Source organism: Aspergillus ruber, assembly GCF_000600275.1.
Source record: "Aspergillus ruber CBS 135680 unplaced genomic scaffold scaffold00025, whole genome shotgun sequence".
NCBI classification, from domain to species: domain Eukaryota; kingdom Fungi; phylum Ascomycota; class Eurotiomycetes; order Eurotiales; family Aspergillaceae; genus Aspergillus; species Aspergillus ruber.
In genome coordinates, this window is record NW_024467321.1 from 369,987 (window position 1) to 389,569 (window position 19,583).

General features: G+C 50.1%; 6 protein-coding genes across 6 annotated transcripts; 2 read left to right on the forward strand and 4 right to left on the reverse strand.

The window, feature by feature from the left end:
- Positions 1-164: 164 nt before the first annotated feature.
- On the forward strand, positions 165-4,537 carry EURHEDRAFT_379920 (uncharacterized protein; the record flags this gene model as incomplete). Its single annotated transcript, XM_040779224.1, has 4 exons — positions 165-1,701; positions 1,756-3,152; positions 3,202-3,700; positions 3,753-4,537. The coding sequence occupies 4 exons, from the start codon at positions 165-167 to the stop codon at positions 4,535-4,537; spliced, it is 4,218 nt and encodes a 1,405-aa protein (XP_040636481.1).
- Positions 4,538-5,152: 615 nt separating this feature from the next.
- Positions 5,153-6,400, forward strand: trr1 (thioredoxin-disulfide reductase TRR1; the record flags this gene model as incomplete). Its single annotated transcript, XM_040780354.1, has 3 exons — positions 5,153-5,174; positions 5,233-6,132; positions 6,198-6,400. 3 exons carry the CDS (start codon positions 5,153-5,155, stop codon positions 6,398-6,400), a joined length of 1,125 nt encoding a protein of 374 aa, XP_040636482.1.
- A 356-nt stretch (positions 6,401-6,756) lies between these two features.
- Positions 6,757-9,654, reverse strand: aof2 (putative lysine-specific histone demethylase Aof2; the record flags this gene model as incomplete). Its single annotated transcript, XM_040784760.1, has 1 exon — positions 6,757-9,654. The coding sequence occupies one exon, from the start codon at positions 9,652-9,654 to the stop codon at positions 6,757-6,759; it is 2,898 nt and encodes a 965-aa protein (XP_040636483.1).
- A 1,136-nt stretch (positions 9,655-10,790) lies between these two features.
- Positions 10,791-12,966, reverse strand: EURHEDRAFT_415179 (TVP38/TMEM64 family protein). The gene is made up of 4 exons (XM_040782617.1): positions 12,031-12,966; positions 11,555-11,971; positions 10,869-11,501; positions 10,791-10,807 (listed from the first exon to the last, which is right to left on the reverse strand). Exons 1-3 carry the CDS (start codon positions 12,528-12,530, stop codon positions 11,135-11,137), a joined length of 1,284 nt encoding a protein of 427 aa, XP_040636484.1. The 5' UTR covers positions 12,531-12,966; the 3' UTR covers positions 10,791-10,807; positions 10,869-11,134.
- Positions 12,967-13,062: 96 nt separating this feature from the next.
- On the reverse strand, positions 13,063-15,060 carry EURHEDRAFT_532774 (Zn(II)2Cys6 transcription factor; the record flags this gene model as incomplete). Its single annotated transcript, XM_040787235.1, has 2 exons — positions 13,063-13,349; positions 13,461-15,060. 2 exons carry the CDS (start codon positions 15,058-15,060, stop codon positions 13,246-13,248), a joined length of 1,704 nt encoding a protein of 567 aa, XP_040636485.1. The 3' UTR covers positions 13,063-13,245.
- Positions 15,061-17,121: 2,061 nt separating this feature from the next.
- Positions 17,122-17,769, reverse strand: EURHEDRAFT_404959 (phosphoglycerate mutase family protein; the record flags this gene model as incomplete). The annotated part of the gene is made up of 1 exon (XM_040780355.1): positions 17,122-17,769. The coding sequence occupies one exon, from the start codon at positions 17,767-17,769 to the stop codon at positions 17,122-17,124; it is 648 nt and encodes a 215-aa protein (XP_040636486.1).
- Positions 17,770-19,583: the final 1,814 nt, after the last annotated feature.

A 19,583-nucleotide genomic window follows, 5' to 3' on the forward strand; every position in this document is an offset into this window, starting at 1 on the left:
TAATAGCCGATTAAAGAGTCGACACGGGACTAATGTATATCCCCTATATCTCGCATCAGTTCTGCTTGATGTCCAGCTACTCGAGAATCAAAGAATACGTGTTAACTGAGCAGCGATAATCCAGATCTACGAATTCCCCGCGGCGAGAATCGCATTCGTAAACAATGGCAACAGCCGCCTCCCGAAGACTTGCAGATGCCACTAGCGGACATCCTATACCGTCGCAAGGGACCGAGAATAACGGAGTGGAGCGGTTACCATCAAGCAGACGACAAAATGGCTATGAGGGAGATGCCGCCTACCATCCTCGAGGGCCTCAGGCCCAGGCCTCCCGATCCCAAACGGTCTCCTACAGAAGATACCCAGCACCAACAGCTCATGGGCGCCATCGGTCATCCAATTCATTCTCCGCGAGGTCTAGGAATGTGCCTCCGAATTGGGACGATAAACCACTTCCCCCCAAGCCCGAGCCCGAGCCCGAGTCTACGGAGAACGAGTATACTACGCTGAGCATACGACCATTACCACAGCCCGCTGTACCGCAGGACGAAAGTGCGAGGGAACACTCACCACAGATGGACCCCAGTACCCAGCAAGCATCGCCGTTGAGTCGATCAGACACGACCCGTTCGACCAGAGAGCGGCGACGTGACTGGGCTTCGGACCGGTCTCCTCTACAGAAACTGGAAGTGGCTTTGGATGGAATCAGCAAAGAAGAGAAACGGGCTCGAGTTATGGAAGCGGAAATGCGGGTCAAAGAGCGATTGGAACAGCAAAAAGCCGGGGGCGAAGCTCGTGATTCACCAGCACCAGCGTCCGCTAAGGAATCTGCTACTCCGGCTCCTGCTCTGGAGACTCCAAAGCCCAAAGCCGAAACGCCGCAGATGATCCTAGATCGGTCCACGACTAGAAGTGTCAATTCCTCGTTGGGGACAAATACTCCTGACGGGTATCGTGACTCTCCGGAGGAACGTCGCATCCAGAGGTCCAATACCACAAGAGAACCCTCTTCATTTCGGTATGCTGCAGTGCCTCGTAACGATATGCGTTATGTTAAGCCATCGGCTGGTCAGCCTGCACCCGCTGGTCAGGCTCCCCGGCGAGCTGTATCAGTCAGTCATCATCCTGGAAGACCGATGCCGCGGCCATTAGTAAATGGAAAATTGCTTCAGGAGACTCCAATGATACACAAGAGGACTGTATCTCAAGCTGACCCGGTATCCGTGCCTCCAAGGAGAGTCGTTCTTGACGAGAACCAAGCCCCAAGGCAGGCACCAGTTCCCGTCTCGCGCGACTTTCCAGGAAGGCCAGTCAAACAACGGGCACCCTCTGCCCCCATGCCAAACACTCAGCGGCCAGCAGCAGGCGTCTATCCCGCACAGAACGCAGGCGTCCCCGAACCTGCTCAACCAGTCGTGAAAGACTCAGCAGTGCAAGACCCTCCGCCTCACGACTCCAGCGAATTTACTGTGCCATCGAAGCCGAAACGAAACACGGTTTCTTTCAATATACCACCGCCTACACCACCCCCATTGTTCGAATGGAAGAATGCACCCGTGGCTAGGCTTAATCTTTCTGATTTCGAATTCCAGCATCTGGATGCTGGTAGAATCAAGGCATGGTGGGGCGAAGGAAATTCCAACCGTCGGAGAAGCAGAGGACTACCAAAGAATTATCAGATGCCTTCTCAGAAGCCAAAGTGTAAGCAACTTACTATTCTATCTGAGCCAAGCGGAGTATTAACAGTTGATGCAGCGTACAAAACCTTCCAACCATCGCTCTACTTAAGAAGCGGTCCTCTGCTTCGGTACACAGGAATGAAACGGGTGCAAATCGACGGACCCAATGGACCGTTCGAAAAGGTGACATGGAGAGGCAGCATCATGATCGTGACACAAGACTCTAAGTCTATATATGAGCCAGCACCAACATTACGACTCTTCTCCCAGCCAACGGATCTCTTGCCTCCTCCACCTGTCGTGGTCAACGGTGATGGCGAGGGATCCCAGCTTCCACCTGAATACGTTGACCCGACCGCTGGGCTGATGAAGCTTGGACGCGACGGAAGGCCATTGTACGTTAAGCCTGTGGAGCATACCGAAGAGGGGTTGGATCTGTCGCATGTGGAAGATGACGATGGTATCTATGAGCTATCCGCCAGCATCCTCGACTTTAGCAGTGAAGGAGTCAAGCAGCCAATGCCCGCGAACCGGGTCCACTCGATGGACGGAGAAGTCGCTGGGGCATATAAAGAGCTGACTGGAATCCGCCTCTATGCGGACCCAGACCGTGATGTCACTTTCTGGCGATTCAATATCGAAGTCGAACTAGGTGAAGTCCAGCAGCGGATCGCATACCGCATCAACCACGGTCCCGCCTTGGGATTCTGGGTTCCAGCCAAGGCACAGATGATGAACATAACCTTCCACAGCGGAAACGGATTCACTCCTGGTGTTGATACCAACAAGTTCTGCGGACCAGATCCTTTGTGGCGCGATATCCTCAACGAGCATCAGACTCGGCCGTTCCATGTAATGATCGGTGGAGGCGACCAGATCTTCAACGACAAGGTCACAGCGGAATCATTCCATTTCCAAGATTGGCTCAAGATAAAGGACCTGAGTGATCAATACAACATGCCTTTTGACCCAGAATTCCGCGCAGAGCTTGAAAGCTCGTTCCTGGAGAACTACTTGGCATGGTTCTCTCAGGGGTTGTTCTCGCTAGTGGGATCGCAGATTCCCATGGTTAATATGTGGAATGACCACGAGATCCTTGAGGGATATGGATCGTACCCTGACGAGTTTATGCAAAGCCCGGTGATTTCGGGTCTGGGTCGGATTGCGTTCAAGTATTACCTGCTATTCCAGCACCAGACTGTCATTGAGGAGACGGACCATGATGAGCCCAGCTGGATTATGGGAGCTGAGCCGGGTCCGTATATCAGAGAACAAAGCCGGAATCTGTTCATTCCACTTGGCAAGGGTGTAACTTTGCTGGGTCTGGATGAGAGGACCGAGCGAATGAGCCATGAGATTCTCAGCGAACCGACATGCGACATCATTTGGGATAGATGTCATCGGGAGATGGCCCGGGGAGAGGTCAAGCATCTGCTCGTGCTCTCGAGCATTCCTATTGCGTATCCACGAATGGTAAGTTCTTGTATTTCCAGAAATGGTTTCAAAGGCTAACATGGCGTAGGCAATGCTTAAGAATATCTTAAACAGCCGCAAGTCTCTAGGCAAAGCAGGTATCTTCGGTGGCCTGGTCAACAAAAACGGCGGCAAGATCGAGATATACGACGACCACTGGACCGCCAAACACCACAAAGCCGAACGGACATTCTTGATCGAAGATCTCCAGGACCTTGCTGCAGACAAGTCCATCCGAGTCACCATTCTCAGCGGCGACGTCCATCTGGCTGCAATGGGGCAGTTCTATTCGAATCCCAAGCTCGGCCTGCCCAAGGACAAGGATTACCGATACATGCCGAATATCATCTCATCGGCGATTGCCAATTTCCCGGAAACAGAGATGGTGTCGGATATGCTCAACCGGCGCAACCTGGTGCACCATATGGACTCGAACACGGATGAGGATATGATCCCGATCTTCAGCCATGACGTTGATGGGAAGCCACGGAATAACAAGCGATTGATTCCAAGACGGAACTGGTGTTCGATTCGGGAGTATCAGCCTGGTATGTTTCTTTATTTTCTTCTGATTTTTGACTTTTCTAACAACGTATGCAGGCTTGACTCCACCAGCGACACCCGACATTGAAGACGAGGAAGAAGAACATCGCCCGGGAAAACTCAAACGGACATTATCATTAACGCGCGGGGACCGACCGGCAGGTGGACTCCTACGGCGCCTCTCAAGCCGTAACCGCCCGCCAACAAAAGATATCGACTTTGACAACCTAGGCAACGGAAAAGCCAGTCGCCGCATGAGCATGGACGGCCCCTATCCACCATCAAGCGATAGTTCGCTCCCACCACCACGCTCTACCGAATCATTCAACAGACCCGGAACCGGATCCTTTTTCCGCCGACCTACGAACGCCAGCCGACGGGGCTCGATACGGTCAAAGAAATCGACTACGAGCAACACTAACAGCACGACCAACAACACTACAGGGGATGACGATGGAATAGGCGGTCTAGTCAACCTGGAAGGCGGTCTGGCGATCACGTTGAACCTGGAACTCAACCCGAACGATCCCGCTGGGATCACGACACCATATAAACTACTGGTTCCGATGTTACGGTATGACGGGTTGGAATTTGACCCGCCGGCGACGCGAGTGACTAAGGGGTGGAAGAAATGGCTGGGGGTGAAGAAGGGTGGTGATCCGAGTCAGGAGAATAAGAATGAAGAGGAAACCGAAGGGGACGAAGTCAATTCGGATGGGGAAAACTACGATAATGGAGATCAACATGGGCAGGTGGAGGACCACTCGGATAGTGATGCGGATGTGGGAGCGGGACCGGCATCGGAGGAGGGGCGGAAGAGGAGGAAGTGGTTCAAGCTGTAACCTCTCTTTTTATATCCTTCTTTTCTTCGGCGTTAAGCTTGTGTTGTATACTGCACGTGACACGATTGATGAGATCAGATAATGCAATGATGATGACCGGGATTATCAATCTAGCGTGGTTCCATTCTATAACCATACTAATAAAGTCTCGCCCGCACCGCTTGCTAAGCACACACACGTGACCGGGTCTCGCCAGACTTGATTAGAAGCGCAATTATTCATTCCAGAAGAATTCAAGTGTTAACTGAGTCTTTTCTATCACTACGGTACACAGATAGTAGTACTGTACTCTCTAGTCTGTAATCTGTCAAGTTCTGGCTCCACTGCCCCTCGTCTTAATAATCCACCCCCCTCTTCCGCTTTTTTCTTTTCCATTTCCGTCCGTCTCTCACCACTTGAACTTCTTTATAAACCCCCTCTATCCTCCCAAGAAAACCTTCAACAGAAACCGTCAAGTTGTTTTCCTCCGCCTTTCGTCGTTTTCCTTTCTCCTCCATCCGGTCTTCTTTGGGATTGACCGCGGCTGCTGCCTCTTCTCTGCATCAGAAATCTTCACCTGCGTCTGTTCTTTCGAGTCCGTTTACGGCGCCAGCGAGCGTCAATTCGTCTTCCAAAATGGTGCACACCAAGGTTGTTAGTACGTATAACCTCACATCCCATTATACTGTTCTTCCGCAGGTGCTGACTCCTCATAGTCATCGGCTCCGGCCCTGCCGCACACACTGCTGCCGTCTACCTCTCGCGAGCGGAATTGAAGCCCGTCCTCTATGAAGGTATGCTGGCCAACGGCACCGCAGCCGGCGGTCAGCTCACCACTACCACCGACATCGAGAACTTCCCCGGCTTCCCCGATGGCATTGGCGGCACTGAACTGATGGAGGCCATGCGCAAGCAGTCCATCCGCTTCGGCACTGAAGTCATTACAGAGACCATCTCCAAGCTGGACCTGTCGCAGAAGCCCTTCAAGCTCTGGACCGAATACAACGACGGCCCTGACAATGAGCCTGCCCACACCGCCGACGCAGTCATCATTGCCACCGGTGCCAACGCCCGCCGCCTTAACCTCCCCGGGGAGGAGAAGTTCTGGCAAAATGGTATTTCCGCCTGCGCTGTCTGCGACGGTGCCGTGCCCATCTTCCGCAACAAGCCGCTCTTCGTCATTGGTGGTGGTGACTCTGCCGCCGAGGAGGCCATGTTCCTCGCCAAGTACGGCAGCCACGTGACTGTCCTCGTCCGTCGCGACAAGCTACGTGCCTCCAAGGCCATGGCCAACCGTCTCCTCGCGCACCCCAAGGTCACCGTTCGCTTCAACTCTGTTGCCACCGAGGTGCTGGGTGATGCCAAGCCCATGGGTCTCATGACCCACCTCCGCGTCCAGGACACCATCTCCGGTCAGGAGGAAGTCGTCGATGCCAACGGTCTGTTCTACGCTGTTGGCCACGACCCCGCCAACGCCCTGGTCAAGGAACAGGTCGACCTCGATGAAGATGGCTACATCATCACCCAGGCTGGTACCAGCTATACCAGCCGCGAGGGTGTCTTTGCCTGCGGTGACGTCCAGGACAAACGGTATAGACAGGCCATTACCAGTGCCGGTATGTTACTTTTTTTTATTTTTACCTCCGATATTTCCGGGGAAAGTGCTAATGCAATCAAACAGGATCCGGCTGCATCGCTGCTCTCGAGGCCGAAAAGTTCATCGCCGAAGCTGAATCCGAGTCTCCCTCTCAGGCCGAGACCCAGGCCACCACCAAGGCCGAGGGATCGACCATCCAGCCCGCTGCCCAGGAGGTCCCCGGCACCGAGCGCCGGAAAGATCCCCAGGGTGGTGCCGCTGAGTACCAGCAGAACCCTCTTCTCTAAGCCTCTTCTTTTTCTCTGCATTTCTCCTTTTAACTCTTCCAACCGATTCCCTGATGTCATGATACCTTCCTAGCTGGTTGGTTTTCGTCTATGTAATGATTCTTCATATTTTTGTCATGATTTCCGTCATCTTGTCATATTAGATTTCGTTCAGCGTGTTTTATTGTATCGCTGCCACTGTTAATGTCAGTGTTGTCTTGGATTTTACGGCCTCTCTGGGGTTACTTCAGTCGATAGATATAGAATTGTAACTCATGAATGAACTGAACTGGGATTACAGAATTATTCTCTGGACTGCACTGTAGTAGCTGTCTTAACGTCATAGGAATAGGAATAGAAATAGAAAACAACAGACATCAAGCCGGGTTAATGGACGCATTCGCAACCGAAGCATTCGCATCATTGGCCGTAGAAGACTCAGGTCGCCAGCTCTCAAACGGATTCTCCTTACACCACTGATCCTTAACCTCATACGATTTCCTCTCCCATTCCGTCGCCTCCCGCCGCCACCGTTCCGCAGCCTCCTCATTCATTCGTCGATTAGTTTCCACCTGCTCAAGATATGGTCGTCGAATCTCCTCCGCTGCCTGTCTCCACATGAGTCCCAGAACCTGACGGACCTCATCGCGCGCGGCTTTCGCCTTTGGATTCTTGGACGTGGAACGTTTCTGCTCGTCAGCCTGTTCACGTGCTTGCAACCAGTAGTCCTTCTGGTAGAAGAGGAAGGGGTTTAGGCCTGTTTTTGCGGGACGAGGCTGTTGGTGGCCGATTTCGGTGTAGATGGCGTTCCACATGGCTGTGTTGTAGGCGTCGCGGAGGGCTTTTTCAGCGGGGATAAAGGAGTTATTGGTTCGGGCGGGTGGTTGTCGGTCTGTCGAAGAGAATGGCGTTGGCGCTGCGGGCTCCTTCCGCTTCTGGCCTGCTGTGACAGGGGTGCTGCTAACGCTGCCCTTTTCTGGGACGAGTGGTTGGGGGATCTCGATTGGGCCAATGATGGCATTGATGATCTCGGATGCGGCACGCAATCCTGAGAGATACGCTCCATGAACAGTAGCAGGATGCGTGCCGCAGGTAGCTTCTCCGGCAAAATGTAGATTCCCGACTGGCGTTGCCATCAAGTTATAGTCTCCCGGAAGTGACTCTGGCGGCACAAACGAGTAACTGCCTCTAGTAAACTTGTCTGTGCCCCATCGTGTGACAACAGTTTCCAATGGGTCAGGAACCGCTACATTTTTGAAGACGTTGCGAAGCTGGCTGATAACTTCGGTAACGATCTCTGCGTCCGGGATACGCTCCGCCTGGTATGCGGCATCTCCGGACATCAGACCGATAAGAACCGGTAGACCAGTTGTCTTCAGACAGTTCCAGAACAAATAAAACCGCCCTCGATTGGCCGCATAGTCCTCATGCTCCAAGCTGCCAGGGTTCGTAGGCTCGCGTAGAAGTCCAAACATGTCCCGTTCTGTATCCCAGAATGGTTTATCAAATACCAGAATCACCTTGTTCAAAAGGCCAAATCCAAGCCGTCCAATCGCCCCAAGCTTCCATTCGGGAAGTGGAGGGGAGAATTCTATATCCTCGTTTTTCAGAACCCCCAGAGAACCGGTAAACACTACCTTGTCTGCTTGGATAACTTCGCCGTCTTCGCACTGGACTGCGGTTTTCCCTTGATGGACCCCGGCTGTATCATAGTGAATTCTAGAGGCAACCTTGTTTGTGCGGATGTCAAGCTTGTAAGGCAAAGAAAACAGCCCATAAGGCACCTGCTGGTAACCACCAATCACTTGGGAATGTTCACCATCGAACTCGTTCCCCACATCCTGATCCCAACCGGAAAGACTGAGCTGACCCGCATTCGCAGCGTTCGCATACTCCAGATTAGCAAAATGCCAATTGTATAATCTCATATCTTTAGGCGTAAGCGGAAGCATGCGCTGATACTGCCTGACACCTTCATCCAGTACAGCACCCAACGTTTGCTGGTCTGAAGCCTTTGCAATGGGATCTAGATCTAGCGTCGTGTTCACAGAAATCTCGGGGTTCAACTTCCATCCCATAGCTTGACAGGCCAGAGCAGCAGGTTGTTCTTCTGCAGGACCGAGGTCCGCGACGGGAGCAACCTTAGCCTTGATATCTGCCGTCTTGTGGCCCACGCCCCGACGGACCCGTTTATTCGGTTTCAATAACCCGACAGTACCTGCAGCCCTGGCTTCCTCGTACTGTCGTACCGTTAGGCCATCGCTTACGGTCAGATCACGACCTGAATCGATCAGTTCTCGATCACCCTCAGCAGTCCGCGGAATTACAGATTTGTGACGATAGAGCCCAGAACGATCGAACACATTGTTGTAGAGACTCTCGACCATAGCATCCTGTACTTCATCGGTCGGTGTCCCATCAATATCGTAGAGTGTCGAAAGATCGCGTAGTAAATGATACGGAAGAGCCAGTTGACCGCGAATAATAGGATCCATCGGATTGCCATGGTCAAATCCCACGATGATATGTGCGCCCATCTCAGCCTTGGGGACATGACCAGGCGGCAGGCTAGAGGTCTTAAAACTTTGCAGAGGATGTGAATAGATCCGGCCACCGATTCTACGTCGTCCTTCCAAGACCACTACGCGTGGCTCACTAGATATGGTGTCATGGTACTGATTGAAAAGGCCTTCTAGGTGCCTCGCGCAGCCTAGACCTGCCATACCAGCACCGATTACCACGATCACAGGGCCGTCATTTCTCCGTCCTGGTTTGGCGGGAACAGCAGGAGCTGGAGGCAAGGGAATCTCGACACATCCAAAGTTGATGTAGCCATTCCGAATGAGCCATTCATACGCAAACGAAGCGAGGTTCATCCAACGGTAATCCTTGGCGCACCCGAGAGCCTCGTCCTTGGAAACGCTGACTAGCGGGTTCCTAGTCCAGAGTCGAAGAATCCCGTTGCGAATGTTCAGGTACACTGTCACATGCAGGTGACACAGATGGTCCTGCAAAGCTTCCTGCTCTTGAGGGTGCAAAGCATAAGGACTGAGACGAGAAGCATACGCTGCCGCAACACATTGTTGCCCATACGCTACAGCAGACAGTCCCGATGGGATGGAAGATTTCGGTCGAAATCTAGCGTAATCAGCCTTGCTGTCAGTCACATAGGATGGAGACCCGAAGGACAAGGTAGCGGGAAATGAATGGACAGGGTTCAAGGGCGAAGCGGATTTTTTCTGATTGGTGGAAGGCAATAATGAGGCAGAGGTCATAGATTCATTTGGTGTACTAGTGTTCGTATCCGTCTCGAGATCACGAAAAGTCCCTTCAGTGCTCTGTGACCCATCATCCAGTCCACTGTCTGCGACCTTTCTAGGTATCCTAAAGTTGATAAAAGAACCGTCCTGAGAATCTGAACATTCCATCCCAGTGAGGCCCTGTGTGTCACCGTTCTGGCGTGCACTCTGCGAAAGTTTGGCAGGAGTTTGAGGTAACGGCTGATGCGAAGATAGCTGTGGTGAATGTGCATTGCCATTTGATTGGGTCCGTGTAGGTGGCATGTATTGCTTGATCTGCAACGTTTCGGATGAGTAGCCATTCGAGCCCTGTGGCAGAGTCTCCATGGCTGGCATGCTTGGCATATATTGCTTGATGCGTAGAGTCTCAGATGAATGCCTGTTCAAGTCGTGAGTCTCAACAGAAGCCGTCGTCTCCATGCTTGCTGTGGAAGGGGCAGCCCTCAACGTGACCGTATGCAGCCAATAAGTATAGCAATGTATCAGTCTGCCTCAGGATGCAGCAGTATGTAGATGACCATATGAATTAACGGATAGCAACGACAGACGTCAGATATGCGTCTCCATGCCGGGAGCATGGGCCAGTATCAGAATTCGAGTCTTTCGTCCATGGTGGGTCCACTTGCACAACGGTATAGTAGAGGCAGAATGATTATATGAATAGATGAATAGACGGGACTGAAAAGAGTGATAATCCCTAATGTATAGTTAGAAGAGACACTACTAACCGGAATGCAGCAAGCACAGTGAAGAATAGGGTCTGAGATAGGAAGGTGTGTGCCCTGGAGGATAAACTTGCCTTGTAGATGTTTGCTAACAGATTGATACCCTTTCACCCTTTGCTGGCCAGTTCAACAGAGACAAGTCGCTGCAAAATAGAATATAGCGGTGGATGAGTGCTGGTGGTGAAGGTGGTATGGATGGGCTGATTCTCTAGGAGTGATCGTTCTTGTTCGGGTCGCCGGCCGAGATGCTCCTGCGTAGTTTCCAGTCCGCGCCGCCGCATTTTGCAGAACCTCTTCTTTACCTTCCAAGATTGAAGAAAAGGAATTTATAGAGAATGGCGGGAATGACAGAAAAGAAAAGAAGAGAATAAGGAATAAGCACCGGGATGCTGACAGGGTTCAGGGTATGCTGTGGCGCGTGCGATTTTAAACTGGGCTGCAACTTCTTCAGGCTAACCGTTTTAGTGCGCTCCAGTTGCGCCCCCGAAGAGATACGTCGATAGTCTCGCCTAATCCTTGCCTTAAAGACTAGATTTCTTCTGAAATATTGGATCGAAACATTCGTGAATATAAATGGAAAGCATGGTCTCTACGAATCTAGGGCAATGGGGTGTCAGGTCGCTACAGCACGCCTCCGCACTCGGATGCATCCCAGTTCCGGACGCGATAACATTGCAACATGTGCGTATAGAAGAGAAGATAGGACAAAGGTGAAGAGTAGCTGCAATATATCACCCCAGATTCGACCGGACATGCGTATGCATCCGATATGTCTCACGCTCGGACTCATCCCCGTCCCTGAACACGTCCGAATCATTGTCCGTAAACTCATCCCGGTACGGGCTCACTGCACTCTTCGCTGGGCTTGAGTGTCCATCGTCACTTTCATCATCGATCACAATGTCCACATTATCGTCATCGAAATCGTGGAATCCCGCACGCTCTTCCTCATCACGGGCAAGAGTCGTGGCCGCCGCGTTGGCGTTCGGATCCTCTGAAAAAGCACGGTGAGGACGACGAGCAGAGTGGTCGCGGTCTAGCGAATTCCGGATTTCCTCTCGTTCTTTGGCTTCGAGTTCCTTGGCTCGGGCCAATGTCCTAATGACGGGAAGTCAGTATTGAGCAATGAGAACTCCACGGAAACAACAGACCTCTTGTATATGTACCACCCCGTAAAACCTCCAATCCCGACGGTAAAAACAATACTGCAGATATTGATCGCTTTCGATCCTGGACTCATCTTCTCATCTCCGGAAAGAAGGCGTAGCCGACTGCCGATGAATGCCGGCACCAGCAGTTTCGGTGATATGATTATTGTCGCCAATCCATACATCAAAGGATGCACTGTTGGGAACGTCGACACCGCACCGTTGCATATCGAATATGGTAAAGGACAGAGACGGATCATGCACAGCAATTTCAATCCGTCATACTTTAGTGTCAAAGCGAGAGCGGCGAATCTCTTGTCGTGTTCCATGAGACGATTAACGAATCTGGATAAAACCGTCCGCGAGACAATGAAGGAGACTGTCGAACCAAGTATAGTTCCCGACGCGTAGAGAAGCCACCTGCCAGGAAATCCATCAGTCAGTATCTAAGATACCATGAGGAATAGAGCAACACCTACCCCTTCCAGACTCCGAAGATGAACCCCGCCATCGTCCCAAACGTCGACCACCCAACCAGGGGCGGAAACGAAACGAAGAAAACACAAAGCCAAAGCACCAAAAACGCAGTCCATGACTTCTCCCAGTCCTCAACAACTGGCGCCATCCAATGGAATATCTGACCCGTGAAATACAAGAACACCAGGCCCAATGCAATTGAGGCCACCACCGCTACCACCGCACCCGTTTTCTGCCACCAATTCATTTGGTGCCAAGTCGAATCGATGCGTCGCCATATCTTCGCTCCTCGCTGGACCACTCTATCACGGATTGTAGCTGTAGCTTCACCTGTAGATGTTGACGTCACTTTGTTTGGCGTAGCGCGAGGGGAATTCCGCCTGCTCGTTGCCGTATGGTGACTCCATAACAGGCGGCCGTCTTCGTCGGTGGGGGAGAGAGGTTCTGGTGGTGAGGTTGATACCGAAAGAGCCCGTGCTGTGGAAGCATAATCCGCGGGCATTTTGGATGATGGAACGGTTATTGATTATGATTTCCCGTGTATTGGGTCTTTTTAATGATGACGGGGATCGGCCGCAAGTGAAGGACCTGCGCGCAGGGGCGAAACGATCGAGATCCAACAATCTTCACAACTGCAATTCCGATAGCAATTGTCTCTCAATCAATGAAAAAAGTCCGTACAAAACGTCGTTGTAAGGGACTGGGGATGGCAAGGTCGAGACAAAGGAGAAGCCGGCACCGACAACAATTCTCCGACGTCAGCGAAAGCTATCAGGAGGGAACGAACTTGGGCGTATGAGTCGATTCCAGTCGACTATAAGGGAAAAGATAGGATAGACAGAAAAGGAGAGTCATATAGCTAAGAAGGCATGATGAAAGTAACGTTGTGAGTGATAAGGTGAGGGTGGTGGTTAAATTCGAGGGGGCGCGGTGAGTTCTGCCAAGTTTATTAGAGCAAGCATAGGCTTAACAGCCTTACAAAATACTGCCGGAATATTGCAGCAGAATATTTGCAGACTTAACTGTATTACTTGCTCTATTTTTCATGCAGAATAATCTTTTATGTCTGCATATCAGAAATCTCATCTCGACAGGGTATATATACTGGACTATCTACTGATGAGATGCTTAATTGAAAGTATAACTATATATCGATAAGTGAACCATTGAAATGCAATTAATTCCTATAATACGCATTTAACACTGAAGCCTATACGCTATGTCAACTCCATGTCGAAAATATTATTCAAAAACGACGGGTCGCTGCAGGTGGGATCAATGTACGCCGACAAAAGCCCCAGGGAAAACATATCCGGCCCCTCTGTATTTGTCGGAGGCATCGCAGGAAGATTTCCATCAGCATTGGGCAATTCTGGACCTTCGACGGAGTGTCCACTGGCAGGACTATTCTTCAAAATAGCAGACGAAGTACTACTACCATGACCCTGGAACCATCGAGAAGGCCCGGACGAGGCAGTAAATGTCTCCGCCGCTGCTTCTCGGACATGTTGATATGCGTGTTGTGCGATAGACCAGTTCCGTTTCAGCACTTTGAGACACCCGAGGACGAGAACAACGCGATTGCGATGATGCTCCGAACATTCGGGTGAATGGATTCGACTAGTGGCTAGCTGAACTAAACCACACAGGGCGAGACTGCAGATGATAAACGGGCTATATCTCTGAACGTTGGGCCGCATAGACAGTAGGTTAGACAGCTGCTTTGATGCTTCTGTAGCCTTGATATCGTGCACATGGCGGGTAAACGACGGCGGCAGGCGAGCAGGAGTGATTGAGCACATAACAGTTCCTGCGTCTGGTACAGCTGGTCGAATGTTACTCCGGGGAAGATGTAAAAGCATCGCAGCGTATTGAATGATGGTATGTGCTTGGAAGAGCATCTCGTCGACAACGCCATATGTATCCACAATATCGACCTTGTTTGGCGGAAGGTGGTTTGTCCAGCTGACGAGTGCATTCTCGACCGCTTGCAGGTGATCTCGATGCGTTTCGCCCAGACTGTTCAGCACGAGTACTCGCGCTAGAATGTATGCAGCATCGATGCGATAACTGAATGACGAATATCGGGAATTAGTAGTATCACCGTCATCGTCTAAGAACATGCGTCGGCTAAAGCTAGAAAACGAGGGTGCCGGGGGGATGGTATGGCTATTTGCATATACTGATTCCTCGCAAGGAAGTCCAACATCGTGGGCAATACTACCACATCGCAAGGCTATCTTTTTTTGAGAAGAAGCCATGTAGATCTCCATTATCGTGAGTTCCCACCATGTCCGTCGTAGGCTCTCTGCTTCAAGTTCCTGGTCGCCACAATAAATTGTCGCGAATTCTTTGCGGTGCATCCCAATCTCCAATGCACCATCAACCGCTCGCGAGAATGTTGTTTGGGCCTCTGTATTCTCACCGCGGGCGTATAGAATTATCGAATAAAGTAGGAGCGCCTTCACCATCGATGGCGATCTCGTGTCATTGGAGCTCAATTGGACAGCCGTAGATTTCCGCAACGATTCACTAGATATTAACAATGAATAATGACTCCCAATAAACCGGACCACTTGCTGCAGGCATTCCGGATACCCGCGTCTTTCATATTCATTTGCTGGGACCAGGACAGGGTGTGCTGAATGGAAGTTCTCATAATATTGACGGACAAGTCGTGTATCAGGATCCAAGTCATTTTGGGCACTTGCTCCTGATAAGAAACTTTGACCATGCTCTCCGGAAGTAATCGAAGAATTATCTTTGCCGATGTTCCCCATACTCGAAAATGGCGAATTGATGATATTACCCCCTAACGGCACAGAGTCCCCGGGGCGCGATACTTCGGGGACTACTGAGCCGGATCCTGGCCGGCGATTATCGCGGGCTTTTCGATTCCGACCCCGACGCGAAGGAAGATACTTGCAATTAATACCGGTGTCCAAGCACCGGGAGCAAGAGGGCGTTTTGGCATCGCATTTGACATGGTGTTGCCGACACTCCATGCACGCTAGTGGCGATGGCCGGACCATTATAACTGAACCTTCTTTCTTTTCTCCGTGATTGCTTATTCTCGGTATTAGGGGTCTATGAAGAGAAAAAACATTTTATTCTCGATTTTGGATGTTAGAATGTATTGATTCCAAAGCCCAAAGATGTTTTATAAAGGTCGCCCTTTAATCTGAAGGATTCGGATTGGACGGCGATCTCGGGGACCTCAACCCTAGCGGACATGTCATGTGATATCATATGGCAGGTGGTAATCGTCGGGCATCATTAAAGATAGCGCCACCGACTCATGCAGTATGATGATGGGAAAATAATGGGTGTAAAGTACATAGTTTGGTAGATCAAATCCAAGCCAGCATTAGGGACGTCTGCTTATCGTTGAAGACTTGTGGAGACACATGTTCTTGCAAATCATGATAACCCTAACAGAGTCGATTTCAGAACAACATCATGACTTATGCATTCTGAGAAATTCGCCCTGCTGTGAGAGCAGGTCATTTCTGTTTGAACATAGGATCTTGCCTCAAATGTGGCTTCCGCGGTAATGCCCATTTAGTCTGAAGTGGCTTCCACACTTTGAGTTCCTCGTCCACCAACTTGAACGTCATCTTGTCCTCTTTTCCGTATTTGCCCGCCAGATGATTCAGATGAAGGGACATCACCCATTCCTGGGATTTATTCACCCCATTGAGGACGTGCATCTAAACGTAGTAATCTGAAATCATCCATCCGTCTCCAAGAGGAGGACTGGCGTCGTTCATTTCGGGTTACTTTCATGTAGTCCCAAAATGGTCAGTACCTGGGTTTGTGGGGTGATAATAGGACGTCTGTGGGTGTCTCGAGTTGGAAATATGGGAATCTCTTGCGACAGCTTCCCCTAGAGATTTCTCGAAATGCTGGCACAGATGTTGTGCGCTTTGGCTCCATCGGCGTCACAAAAAGCCGACATTGCATCAGCATGATCAACCCTTTGCTTCTCCATTAATCATTGGATCAGGATTTTAATTTTGGTCTCTTATACTGAAGTACCCCTTTGAGCTCAAATATCTTCTGGGTCTCATCGCGTGACACTGACTTTCATCGGTGTATTCTGGCGATGTTCGCGTTAGATAGTCCATGCGATTCGATGCGTGTTACCAATTATTGGAAGTTGTTGAGCTCTGTATAATCTTCAAAAACTATTATGAAGACCTCAATTGGGCCGACGAGGAGATAGTATGCGTGAATTGCGATAACTAGAGTCCAGTCATGAATGATGCAACTCTTCCTAGCAGCATTCAGCACTTCGGGGATAGAATCACAGTTGGCAGCACACATCATTGCTGAGTTTATGGGGCATTCCAATAGTCATTGAGCCATATAGACGTGGGAACTGATGGTCCTGAATAATTGATTTTGCAAGCAGACGCTCTAGAACATGCACTATATTTCCGGGAGGAATAGCTCTGTAATATATCTGCAGACGATCTGTCTAGCATGTTCAGACATCTAAATGCCACAATGTTCTTTTCTTTTCTTGGCATCTACTTGTAGTAGCCGTTTTCTCTTTGCTTACTGGAAGAGTATGTGCGTATCCTAATGCTCGTATTCCTTCGTTTTCCAAATATCCTGGATTGTTTTCTGCACCTGGGATGCCAGCAGCTCTGAGAGCTCTGAGCCACTATGGACTATAGCTGAAGAGAGTACTATTGCTCCAGTAGCCGAATTGGATACGATCGGGTTTTATTTGAAGATGAGAGATCGGCCGACTGTTGTGTGCCGACCTATGCCCCCGCTCTGCTGTAAGTCGGTTTACAGGCTTCTTTAATAATCGAGTCCCAAGCCCAGAGCTTAAATCTAGAATAACTCAAAAAGATAAGGCTTATTGTGATACTGTCCAAATTTTTTTCAGAAAAATACGCTTGCGAGGAGCTTTCTTTGACTAGGCAGTAGTGTAGACGTTATTTGTACGCATTTGTTGCCTTACCGGTCCAGCTCTTCTATCAATATCATCATACATCCAATTTAAATTCAATTCAATTTTGGTAAAATAAAAAAAAAAAAAAAAATACATGTTCGCCTCTACACGACCAGACCCCTCATTGCTAAATTCTCATCGATGTCATTCTAGAATCGCGATCAAACTGTACAGAAAAGCTCATCCAGCCCGCTTGATTAAATGCCAATCTCTCATATGATATGAAGTGCTTCATGAATCCCCCATGCGAAACAACGACAATATCCGGTCGTCCAGTATTCGCCAACGCCGCAAACTCCTTCTCAAGGAGTCTTTGGAACCTTCGCCCCCTTTTAACCAGCGCTTCCAGATCTGGCGCGTACAGTCCTTCTTTGGCAGGAAACACTGGGTCAAAGACTAGCTCATCCCACGGAAGATGAGGGAATTCAGATCGCAGAATAGCCTGATCAGAGCCGGTGTCGCAGGGGCGAGCTGAATGAGCTTGGATATCAGGAGACATCAAGAGCTGTGCACCATTGAACTGTCCGCCTCCTGATGTTTCTGGGTAATATTTCTCGTCAAGCGTTTGCTGGAAGCCGATGAGACTTGTCTGCAGTGTCCGTGTGAGTGGTGAGGTGATGACAAGACCGACATTCTCACTGAAAGGGAACATTTGTGAAAGCATTTCAGATTGCTGGACGCCTTTTGGCGTCAAAGGAGGATCCAGGATCGAAATATCATGCTTAGGGTTATGGATGCCCTCGGCATGTCGAACAACGTGGAGCCGTAAGTCCATTTTCGGGCCGAAACAATCTCACTTATGTGTTACTTCTCCAGAGGTCATTATTTCACAGCGGATTAGTGGCAAACTGGCGAATCCCACGCCTATTTATATCGACAATAGAGTACATACTAGTATAGCCAGGGCTGAGGGGGTACCGCTATTATCTCCGAAGATATGCACCCAATCAAGGTATACAAACCCCCTATCACCGAGCCTAGCCCCTTTTGGAATACCATCCCGAGTAACTTCATACATCAACTCTGGAGCCTTGAAAACATCTCCTATCTACTCGGTCAGACATTGGCAATGTGTGTATAGCTATATGTAGGGCTGCTATGGTTGTACACACTCCAAGATCTTGAACAGAGCTATATATTGCTCTTCATGTCCGCTGGATGAATATTAACCATTCGTTCCGACATTATACTCTCGTTCAGACGATGCATATCTCCTCGGTTTTACTTGGACTTGCAGCCCTCGGGGTACCACTCACTGCTGCTAGCGCTATTTCTCATGATGTTGCCTATCAGTCCTTCGTGATCAACACCGCCAATGGCAATGTCCGAGGTGCACCGTCTCCTTTCCATGGAGGAAACACGGCAACATCTACGAAGGCATCCCTTTGGCTGCTCCACCAACAGGCTCCAATCACTGGGAATTTACCAAAAAGCCGCATCTCTGAAATGGCGTGCTCAATTCCACCGATTTCGGCCCTCAATGCGCGCAGACTATTAGTGATGTCGGCATTTCTCCAGCGGCAAGAATGCCACGAGCGAGGACTGCTTATACTTGAATATCTGAACGCCAATGTACAAAAATACTTCGGACCTCACAACCAAGAACCTCCTTGCGTTTTTTTTTTTTTTTTTGGATCTACGGTGACCGGTTCGCAGGCGGCTCTGGAGACGTTATCACCTGTGATAACACGGGTCTGGTATTGACATACCGCACGCTTTAGCGGGAAATCTTTGGTGATTTTGCAGACGAGCTTTTCCTGCTTTATCTTGCCAGTAACAGTATCCAGGCCGACGAAAGCAGCAATGAGCTTTTCCGCGATCTCAGCAGGGTTGGAACCTGGCGCTGGGCAGTCAACTGGGCGGCCGGGGACGCAAAGAGCACCGTATATACGTACTATTTCACTCACGCTCCTACCTAGAATTGTAAAGAAGGGGCTATCATGGACCTGGGATCTGGTACGCATTAAACAACATCTCGTACTTCGTTTACTCGAACGTCATCTGGTACTATAGTGACTATGTTGCTGAGAGTTGGATGTCTGAGTACTGGGCCAACTTTATCCGCAAGGGCAATCCCAACGGCAATGGGTTGCCCAATACTGTCAGACGACAAACTAAGCGAAGGAAACGATGTGGTTGGGCAACTGTTGGAAAGCTGGTCCTCAGGATAAGCGTATTAACTTTATTGAGCGCTGGTATGCTACTTTGAAGGTATGGTGAAAGCCTTACTCCGGCTAAATCGAACACCCTATCTGGCTTTGAAGGCTCATAGAAAGCCGATATCTCATAGTGAGGGTTACAGAGAAACCCTGTAGACAACTGAAGTTAATAGAACCTGATTCGGATTCGGATTCGGATTCGGATTAACTCATACCCGTCCCAGCCAATCTTAATCCATGGCTATGCGGGAACTGCCCCTCCGGCTGTAAGCCGCCGGGGTAGTTTTTGATACCTATTTACATCTATGGTGTGTGCTTTTCTTGAGGGCTCGGCTCCTCTCAGATTCATGAGAATCCGGGGCTCCCCGGGTCCTCTTTGTTTGCTATGTACCCAAAGACCTCAATGCTTCGCCTAACTTACTTCTTCCTC

What these genes read in the sequence shown, in the direction of transcription:
- EURHEDRAFT_415179 (XM_040782617.1), bottom strand. Translation starts at nt 12,530, where the DNA reads ATGCCCGCGGATTATGCTTCCACAGCACGGGCTCTTTCGGTATCAACC. An exon ending in ATCTTCGGAGTCTGGAAGGG is followed by an intron (nt 11,972 to 12,030) that starts GTAGGTGTTGCT and finishes ATTTCCTGGCAG; the next exon opens with GTGGCTTCTCTACGCGTCGG. An exon ending in GGGTGGTACATATACAAGAG is followed by an intron (nt 11,502 to 11,554) that starts GTCTGTTGTTTC and finishes TCCCGTCATTAG; the next exon opens with GACATTGGCCCGAGCCAAGG.